We start from the raw sequence: 11,018 nt of genomic DNA, 5'->3' as shown, positions 1-11,018 counted from the left end.
TTTTGCTCCTGCAGTTGATCATGTGTGACTGTGTGCCGATGAGATTTCATGTTGGTGATTTAATTTTAGGACTCAATGAGTGTGTTTTAGTGAACTCTACAGCCAGATTTGTCTTGATAGATGTTCTGGACATGTTTTGTTAGATCTTCAAAAGTCTTTATATGACATGATTAACTTGTATTTTACCTCTCTAGTAAAACCAGCATCAACTAAACCCAGTCTGGTTAAAGACTGTAGCTGGTCACAAACAAATCTTTAAGCATTTCTATGTGTCTTATTCAGCCTGCTTGTGTAGTTTGATGTGAAAGTGTGTTGTTAAAGCAATATTTTACACAAACAGAAAGAGGAAAGACTGCTCATGTGGGGAGTTACTGTACTGTCTAATGCAGGATTATTGGAGTATTTCTCAGTGCGGTTGATTAAAGGAAGAGAAATGTGTTTGGGTCTCCAGTGGTCATGGACAAACCAGTGTGCTTGATTGACACGGCATCCGATGGGAAGCTGTGTGTGCAGGGGTCAGCGTTGCAGGTTCTGGAGCAGATCCAGCAGCCCGTGGTGGTGGTGGCTGTGGTGGGTCTCTATCGCACCGGGAAGTCCTACCTGATGAATCGACTGGCCGGGAAACAAACAGGTCAGCAGCACTGATGCCATCCAAACGCTCGTGCTGTTCAAATGAATGCATGCAAGTCATTGTGGGGTTTCTGGTGTGTGGTTATCAGGGTTTGCACTGGGCAGCACAATCGAGTCCAAGACGAAGGGCATCTGGATGTGGTGCGTGCCTCACCCCACTAAAGCAGAAACCACTCTGGTGCTGCTGGACACCGAGGGACTCGGGGACGTGGACAAGGTGAAGTAACAAATTTACCAAATTACTAGTGCCCAAGGGTCCAATAACACTCTCACTTCTGCAGCAGAGATAACCTTAAAGGTCACCTTTAAGGTTATCTCTGCAGCAGAGATAACCTTAAAGGTGACCTTTTATGCCCCTTTTTACAAGATGTAAAAATCGTCTCTGATGTCCCCAGAGTGTGTACGTGAAATTTTAGCTCAAAATACCCCACAGTAGAGCCCTGCACGGGCCTCAAATATAGGCCCTAGCCCGGCCCTTGTCTGACAGCTTATCAGAATTACCGACCCGAGCCCGTCTCCCAAAACAGCTTATACTACTGTTTCAGCTATGAAAGTAGTTCAGTTTTGTATGTAATGGCAAAGTGATATTTCCGTAAATTTTTTTTATTAAGTTAATTTAGAAAAACGTTTGGAGCATTTTTTTGTTCGTTAAATATACGTTTTTGTTTTTAAAGTAACGACCAAGAGGCCAGCGGCAGACAGTGAGTTGATCATAGCCTATGTTTGATCAATTTACCTTCTCAAATCATCACGACTTGCCTAAAATAAAATCTATAGATATTAGGGATGTAACGATATTATCAATTTCGTGGTATCACGATATCAAAATGGTCTTGATATTATCATGGTCACATGACGATATGAAACGATAAGTCTTCTGGGCAAAAAGTGTAGTTTTTTCAGCCCAGTGGAGCAGCGTGGAGGGAATTGAAATGTCTCCACTGCTAAACTGACATACTACCATAACAAAATTAACAATTCGTCTAACTCTCGCATGCTCTTTAAAAAATGTTCCTCTCTCCTTTGTCCTCCTCCTCCCCCTCCTTCAACCCTATTGGCAAAGGGCATCTCAGGAACCACGCTCCAGTGGTTTGAGTCTTAACTCTCAGATAGGTCCTTCAAGATATCTTGGAGAGGTGAGGTGTCCAAGTCACAACATCTAGCTACTGGGGTGCCTCAGGGCTCTGTTCTTGGACCACTTATCTTCTCTGTCTACATGGCATCACTAGGTTCAGGTCTTCCAGCCAGTTCTATCAAACCTTTAAAATTAATCCAGAACGCGGCAGCAAGATTAATTTTTAACGAGCCGAAAAGAATGCATTATTAGTATAAAACTCAAGGCAGTAATGTTTGTCTACAAAACCACCACTGGCTCTGCATCCCTTTACCTAAATGTATTACTTCAGACTTATGTGCCTCTAGAAGCTTGCATTCTGCAAGTGAATGTTGTTTTATTGTTCATCCCAAAGAGGCACAAAATCACTTTCTCTGACTTTTACATTAACTGTTCCCTCCTGGTGGAATGACCTGCCCAACTCAATCCCAGCAGCTGAGTCCTTATCCATCTTCAAGAATCGACTAAAAACACATATCAACACAAACATTTTTATTTGCCCCTCTAACTCTCTATTCTAATTCAAGTTAGAATTTTTCAAATTCAAGTAATTCTATTCTATTCTGTTTTCTTTTTATTTATTATATGATTTAAAAACCTTGCTACGTGTACTGCATTAAGCTAACTGAGACTTGTTATAGCACTTGCATATTATTGCTCTTTTGTTGATTTTGATTGCTTCCATTGTCCTCATTTGTAAGTCACTTTGGATAAAAGCGTCTGCTAAATGTCTAAATGTAAAAATTAGCCACCAAGATCGATCTTGAATGAGATCTTGAAGATCTCCTTGGGGGTTCTTTTAGTCAGGTGGACAGCAGAAGACAGCCCATGGCTGAGATCGAAGCAGACATTGACTCGTACTGCAAAGAGACCTCTATCTCACTTTTCGCTTGTCCTCTCGAGTGGTGGAGAAGCAACTCACATCATTACCCACTGCTGTCAACCTTGGCCAAGTCATATCTCTCTGTCCCAGCAACCTCAGTCCCAAGTGAGAGGGTTTTTTTGACAGCAGGGGAAATTGTAAATGGCCAGAGATCCCAACTTCTACCCGAAAATGTTGATATGCTCATTTTCCTAAAAAGAAAAACCTGTCTCAGAGTGAGTGAGCGAGTCCGTGAGTAAATGAGTGAAAGAGGTGAGTGGGTGAATGTGTGAGTGAATCAGTGAGTGAGCTGACATATTTATTCAGCTCTAGGTCCAGCTGCAATAAGTAGGCTGCTATTTTTATTTTTACTGGGTTGTTTTTGTTTTCAAGAATTGACCCATCTCAAAGCCCACCCTCTTGTCTTGACCCTTCATTCACAATAGTTGCTTTCCTAGCACAACAAAGCAACAGCATGTGATTGGAGGCAAAAGAAAAGAGGCCTTAAAATAGCCCAATTGAGGGAGTGACTCACAATCCTCAAAACCCGATTGTCTAAGGTAGTTCGTAGTAGCATAGAGAATATTAGAAAGAATAATGATGTTACCTGTTACCTCATACCATACCTCTAAGCAACAGTTATGATTAGAGGATAAAGAAAAGAGGACAGGATATCATGTGGTTAATTTGTTCATCATTGTAATGTTCAATCACTGTTAATAAACACTTATGGCACTTTTTTCCAAGTCTTCATTTGTCTTTTCTTTTTTTTAAATATTTAAATATCGCAATAAATATCTTATCGTGGACTGAATATCGTGATATTATTGTATCGTGAGATTTTGATATCGTTACATCCCTATTACATAGTATTACAGATAGTCAATCTAAAATGGTGACTGTGCAATAACAGCTGTCAACCAGCTCGGTAGGCAAATGAGTGGTCCAAACTTATTTTGGGCGTACATTCAGCATGTTGTTGGCTTTTGAGAATGGACAGATGTATTCAGTCTAGTGCTAGCTTGCTACTTTGCTGTAAAGTGGAGGCGGGGGCATCTCGACCTGCTTAAATGGAGCTCTAAATGTTATAGCCTGTAGTTGTGCGAGTACCTTTCATTGAGTTGAATATGAATGCAAATTCATGGCTATTTCCAGTTTATCGTTCTAACTTCACAAATGTGGTTCTGCATCTTAGGGGGACTCGAAGCATGACACAAACATCTTCTGTCTGGCTGTGTTACTGAGCAGCACTCTGGTCTTCAACAGTCAAGGGACGATCGACAACAGGGCTGTAGAGGAGCTGCAGTATCCTTCTGAACATTTATCTAGATTTTAATTCATTAATTTGTTTATTCATTGCAAAAGAAAGAGATTGTTCAGATGTTTACCACCATTTCACACAGGAAAAATGTGCAAATGTGCTTGCTTTGTGAATGCTTTATATCAAAAATATATTTATATAGTTACATGTACTACAGTGTAAAAACATGACTGGCAGAAGTTAATTAATTTTAACTGCAATATTCCATTATGCAGTTTTTGGCACTTAAACCCTCTCTAAACCTAACCATTTCTATAAAGTATACACAATATAAAGAAAAAACATGATAGACAGGCAAGTGTAATCACAATAACTTATTTCAAAAGTGACAACAAGCAGTACCAAGGTAGTCCAATCAAAGTTTAATTTGAAGTGCTGTCTGGTGCTGTACAACAGTATAGAGTGATGTATAGAGTAGTGTTGCACGATATACTGGTACTAAAAAGGTATCGCAATACCCTGCTTTTAAAAACAGTATGGTTCCTCTTTTTACCAGTACCGGTTCTTTAAGAATGACAGCAGTTTAATAAGAGCCGTATTTCCTGAGTTGTGTCGACATGCAGCACCAGGGTAGAGTGTGTGCAGCGCTCTGCTTCTCTCCCTGCAGGCACACTGGCCATGCCAACTTTATATATCCACACAACGCAGAACTGCCTAACTGTACTGACAAGACAAGAAACATGCATGAATACGAAAATAAAGCACGGGATGTGTTTGATGTTAAAAAGAGATATTAAGCGCAAAAAAACCTGGGAAAGAAACTCAATAAAAGTACAGTGTGCACACACAGAAAGCCGCCTCTCTCGGACAGCAATAGAATTGTGATTTCAGATCTCGTAATTGTAGTAGTATTTAGTATTTCAACAGTCAAATACACACACAGTTATGTTAAAATGACTGTCTTGGCTTATAACTTAAGTAAATTGTGAACAGCTGAGAAAGAAAACGTGTGTATCTATAGATGCATGCAGCTCTTAAAGTGACAGGAGATTTATATTTCTGCTGCTGCCTGTATTAATAATGTTAATCAAACAACAACAGAAAAAGAGAAAATTGCTCACTGATCTTGACAGACTAAATTTTGTAGCTTTATTAAGTATCAATGTATGAATGTTTAATTCATACAGTGAAGATATGCAGTTTGGTTATATTCCCCACCACAAGCTCATGCCCTCAAATATAAGTCAAATGAGAGTGATTTATTTTGTGACACATGAACTTTTACACCATCTTTGTTTAAAATAAATCTCTTGAATTGTTTGATGGGGCAATTGAGATCAGTAATAACCTTCTAATTTGGCTTTATCCTTTTAACTGAACAATGTTGCAAAGATCTATATTTACCTGTAGGCTCAGTTGTATCATAGACTGATAGTTGCTTACCACAGTGTGGTCGCACTGGCATGAGATTATTTATTTATTTAAAGAGGGAGGCAATGCTCAAAAAGCAGGGCAGGCACACACTTCAGAAATAAGTAAGCTCTTTTTTTGGCCAGGAGCCAAAGGGTCTGTGGTAATGGAGGGTATTTTCTGATGTTTCCTGATGATATCTCCCAAGGTTAACATGTAAAGCGTGAAAAGCAGTGGTCCTAGTACTGAGCCTTGAGGTACACTGTACTTGTGATCAATATGACAACTCTTCATTCACTGCTACGAATGGATGACGTCAGATAAGTACGATTTGAACCATGCCAATGCAATTCCACTAATGCCAACATAATTTTGTAGTGTTGTGATCGATAGTATCAAGCGCGGCGCTAAGATCCAGTAGCACTAATAGAGATAGAACCACGATCAGATGATAAGAGCAGGTCATTTGTAACTCTGATGAGAGCAGACTCAGTACTATGATACGGTCTGAATCCTGACTGGAAAACCTTATAGATACCATTTTCTCAAAAAAGAAACACGGTTGTGAGTTGTCTAGTATCTTTGACAGAAATGGGAGATTCGAGATCAGTCTGTAATTAACTAGTATTCTTCAGGGTGAAGTTGTTGTTTTTTTTTAAAGAGAGGCTTAATAGCAGCCAGTTTGAAGGTTTTGGGGACATATCCTAATGACAATGATGAATTAATAACATGAGTGTGCTTGTTATACCAATGTGTCGGACTGTTTTCCTTAATCTTTTTTAATCGTAACGAAGCAACCGTGTCTAAAGTGCTAGAAAAGAGAGAGTTCATAGTTTCATGCTGAGGAGACAAATCAGGAATATTATTTACAAAGTCTTTTGTCATAGAAGTGATGGTTCTACCATATTTGTAACAAGGAGTTGAGTTTTTAGCTATATGGATTATGCACAAGACTATAGAATGATCTGAGATATCAACGCTCTGCTGCAGAATTAAATCTAGAGTTTATAGAGTTATTTAATTTAGTTATTAAATAGAGTTTAGAATGTCTATAAATGCTTATCCCAATGCATCTTTTTTTATTATCTACATGGTGCTTCATATAATATCATCTAGTGTAATATAATATCCATCACTTCAAATGAATTGAACTTGAAATCAGACCTTTGACAAATATGGAAAATATTGCCATAAATTGTAGCAACACCTTCCCCTTTACTATTTGGACGCAGCTCATATCAGTAATCTTGAGGGGTAAAATCGTTTCAAGTAATGCAATCACCTGGTTTTAGACAGGTTTCTGTCAAACAGAGCATATCTAGGTTATGATCTGTGTTCGTATCATTTACAAAAAGCACTTTCGTAGAAAGGGATCTAATATTCATTAAGCCAAGGTTTTTCATTTGTTTATCTGTCTTATATATGTTTTGTATTTGTTGAACATCAATTAAATTATTGCCCTTAAATTGGTTTGGGCATTTTTTGTATTTGTCTCTATAGTATGATATCTAGGTGAAGGGTTCTCTATCTAGGTGAAGGGTTCTCTATCAACCAAAGATATGTCAATATTTTTCAAAAGTGACAAACCATTGGCATTATACGTAATTTGTGTATTTGGAAAACAAAATAGGTGACAAGACACAGCCTTGTGGGACCCCAGTATTTACAATGATGCTACTAGATTTAAAACCATTAACTGAGTGTGGACACTGTTCTTGAACTGATACCTGAGCTTTCTCCATCATCGCGTTGAACCTCTGCCACGCTGCCCTTGCATTTCCCTGGTGAACCTCTCCTCCATCTTTATAACAGTGCTTGGTTTTAGTATTGCATTATTGTCTGATATTAACATATGCACCAGATATGTAAGCGTGTTAACATCGCAGCTGTTTAAGAGACAGCATTATTATAGTTGTCTGCAATGCGTTCAGCTGCAAGAGCATTATCAGGACCAGAGACACAATCATGGTCACTTGTGTGAACTCACAAGGTAAATAGCGAGGACATAATGGCACAGTCATAATTTCATGGGTCATGCGAATTGTAAAGTCAGTTGCCTATTTATCATTTACAGCAAAGCAAACCTGTTGTGTAAAATTTCGAAAACTACCCAAGCAACGTTAAAATTCTATTTTTGTGCAAAAACAATGAAACAAATTAAATAATACAAATATACAACAGTATTATATAAATAAAACAATTAAATGTTTAAACAATTACAGAAATTCTATTCACTGTAGAATTTTAAGGTGGTCTTGTTTAAAATTATGTAATACTTTTGTAATACATAATTATGTAAAATTGGCACCAGAAGTCACAAAGAACAGAATAAAATGTTATAATTAATAAATGACTCAACTGCGTTAAATACAATTGAAAACATAATCTCACTGATCATAAATACGACAGAATCAACCAATACATTCCATAAGGCACTTCCATTCATAAATATTTGTAAATGTGTACATCTGTAAAGTTATTCATTCATAAATTGTGTTTTAGATCTGGGGTCGGCAACCTTTTTGGCATGATGTGCCATTTTTAATTTTTCTGGTTAACCACTGTGCCAACCCACGCCCCACCCCACCACCCTCTTTTTTAATGCATTCTGTATTTATACAGTACATACACATTTTTAAATGATACGATAAAAAAAAACAATAGGCATATTTTATTTTCATGCAAATAGTTTCTGAAGATTTTTTCATAAACTGTTTTTTAAATCTTTCAAAAGTTTCTTGAATAACAGATATACGACTGTACTGAACACCACTGTATGTGTGTGTGTTTGTGTGTGTGACAAGGCCAATGCATTAAAACCGTTCAGTTTAATCACTGTTCCATATTAATGCGCTGCTTTAATTGATACGCGCGCACACAAACACACACATACTACGCGCACAGAGATCTGAGATCGCGTTGTGCAAAAAAGTAACATTCAGAATCTCATAAGCTTGTTGTCAGCGCTGCCACACGACTTTTATTAATCGATACTGAATCGCTACATTATATTTCTCAGCAACGAGGGGGGTAAAATCGCTGTTTTTTTAAGTAACAAAACTCAGCGATTATCCCTACCATAGGTTGCCGACCCCTGTTTTAGATGCTGTTAAATCAATATTATACATTTTATTGTCTATGTAAATGTACATGGTAGAACCACACTTATTGTAAAATACATACAAATACTAATTGAACCATGTTGGACAGTCACTTTGTGTTCATACCTAAACAAACTGTCAGATATGTTACTGAACTAACAGAGTGCATCAAGGTCAATTCACCAGACGAGGATGTTGATGATTCAAATGAGTTTGTGAAGTTCTTCCCTAGTTTCATCTGGGCAGTGAGGGACTTCACTCTGGAGCGAAAGATTGATGGCAAAGATGCAACAGAGAATGATTATCTAGAGTTTGCTCTGAAGCTAAAACATGGTAATTTAAGTATGGTACCAAATATTATTTTAAGAGCCACAATGAGCCACAATGAGCTCTTGTAATGAGTTTTTCCAAACTTAATGGTTTATCAACAGGTCTTACACTTACATCACTTATTCTGGTTCTATTTAGAATCCAAGTTTTGGGTGTACTGCATTTTGTTTAAATTGACTTATCTAAAAAAAGATATCAGTTTCAAATCAGTTTTTTCTGCTACTGAAAATGATAGCATAGGATGCAACTTTGCAATATGTCTAAAGTCAAAGAAAAATGAAGTCTTAACTGTATGTTTCACATGGGGGTGAAATGTCAAAAAAAGAATCCAAGATCACCCAAAGATTCAGTTTTATTTTAAACTCTATTACAGAGCCATTAAAGGGGTCCGGGGTGTTGCACAGCGCAGAGCGACGCGTCGTGTGTGTGTGTGTGTGCGTGTGTGTGTGTGTGTGTGTGTGAGGGGAACAGGGTCACATCACAGGAGAGTGAACTGCCTCATCACTGTCTGTCACGCGACTCTGTTGCCCTTTCGGGCTTGAACTGATGGTAAAACTAACAACATTATTAACTGTCTTGATATTTACTTTGAAAGCTGAAGCTGGCGATTATGGTAAGGGTGCGTTACATTTCCGTACAATGTACAGTATTTGAAAAATAATGTGTTTTTTGAACATTAAAATATGTCAACATATTCTGTTACACCAAATACACAAAATAATGATCTTTAAAAAAGCATCATATGACCCCTTTAATAGTTAGAGATATGAGCCAGTATTATGCCTTATCACTGTCTAGACAAAGAACATTGTTAGCCATCTATGGTGTTTTTCAGAAATACATTTAAAATAAATGAATCAGCCAGACTTACAAGTCAGATGTACCTAAAAATAGTGGCGGCTACCATTCAAGTTGCCATAACCCAACCATCAGGAGCAAGTGATGTTCAGTGTCTTGCCCAAGAACACTTAATCAGTTGGTTAGGTGAAACTGGGATTTAAGCTGGGAATCCTCTCCTAGTCAACATATCTACTCCCTGAACCAGTGTTGTTCATCCACAGCAGATTGTGTTCTCCCTGTTCCAACTCTAGATCAGTCGTTCTCAATTCCAGTCCTTGCGACCCCCTGCTCTGCACATTTTGTATGTATCGCTTACCCTTCAGATATTTGTTCTATTTGACCGTAAGTGCTTTGCAAAGTGGACATCCCAGGATATTTCTCCAAGATTCCCCTTGGAAGGGAGTGCATACATTCCATTTAAAGGGCATTAAAGTGTGTGAGATGTGATATGTCACTTCTCTAGTAAGTTTCGTCTGTGTGTGAAGACACTGCAGGCCGCTGTGTAGAGCAAATCCTTGAACAAATGTTCCAAAGTGAAGTAAACTTCAATGGATTTCCCATGCTCAGGGAGTAGGGAGCAATGAACACTGTGTAGGGACCATGTCAATCGGTACACAATTAATTTATTAAGATATCTTACAATGAGCTGGTTATCTGAATTAGGTGTGTTAAATAAGGGAGACATGCAAAATATGCAAAGCAGTGGTACGCAAGGACTGGAATTAGGAACCACGGCTCTAGATCAGGGGTGCCAAAACTCCTGGAGGGCCACTGTCTTGCAGAGTTTAGCTCCAACTTGCCTCAACACACCTGTCTGGAAGTTTCTAGTGTGCCTAGTAAGACCTTGATTAGATGGTGCAGATGTGTTTAATTGGGGTTGGAGCTAATCTCAGCAGAACACTGGCCCTCCAGGAGCAGGACTGGATACCTAGATAATAGCATAAATTTATAATACACTGTGGATGGAAAGGGTTCAAAGTGGAGAAAAAAATGTCCAGTGACAATGTGGCCCAGAAGAGTAACTGAATCAGCTACACTCTGCTCAAAGAACAGACACACTTTTTTTAACTTTTCAAAACTCTAGAACTGAGAAAAGCTACAGCTTGTGTTAAAGGGGTCATATGATGCTATTTTAAATATCATTATTTTGTGTATTTGGTGAAACAGAATATGTTGACATGCTTTAATGTTCAAAAAACACATTATTTTTCAAATACTGTACATTGTACGGAAATGTAACGCACCCTTACCATAATCGCCAGCTTCAGCTTTCAAAGTAAATATCAAGACAGTTAATAATGTTGTTAGTTTTACCATCAGTTCAAGCCCGAAAGGGCAACAGAGTCGCGTGACAGACAGTGATGAGGCAGTTCACTCTCCTGTGATGTGACCCTGTTCCCCTCACACACACACACACACACACACGCACACACACACACACACGACGCGTCGCTCTGCGCTGTGCAACAC

General features: G+C 38.4%; 1 protein-coding gene across 1 annotated transcript in view; it reads left to right on the top strand.

Annotated features, from left to right (window-relative positions):
• Positions 1 to 456: 456 nt before the first annotated feature.
• LOC107573748 (guanylate-binding protein 2-like) overlaps positions 457 to 11,018 on the top strand; it is a 19,047-nt gene continuing 8,485 nt past the window's right edge. Inside the window, exons 1-4 of the mRNA XM_016260192.1 lie at positions 457 to 631; positions 720 to 847; positions 3,802 to 3,911; positions 8,521 to 8,772. Coding sequence (XP_016115678.1) covers positions 457 to 631; positions 720 to 847; positions 3,802 to 3,911; positions 8,521 to 8,772 — 665 coding nt within the window. The remainder of the gene's footprint in view (positions 632 to 719; positions 848 to 3,801; positions 3,912 to 8,520; positions 8,773 to 11,018) is intronic.

Source organism: Sinocyclocheilus grahami, unplaced genomic scaffold, assembly GCF_001515645.1.
Source record: "Sinocyclocheilus grahami isolate Dianchi unplaced genomic scaffold, SAMN03320097.WGS_v1.1 scaffold2023.1, whole genome shotgun sequence".
NCBI lineage: Eukaryota > Metazoa > Chordata > Actinopteri > Cypriniformes > Cyprinidae > Sinocyclocheilus > Sinocyclocheilus grahami.
Note: the sequence above shows the minus strand (reverse complement) of the source record. Positions and strands in the feature narration are given on the sequence as shown.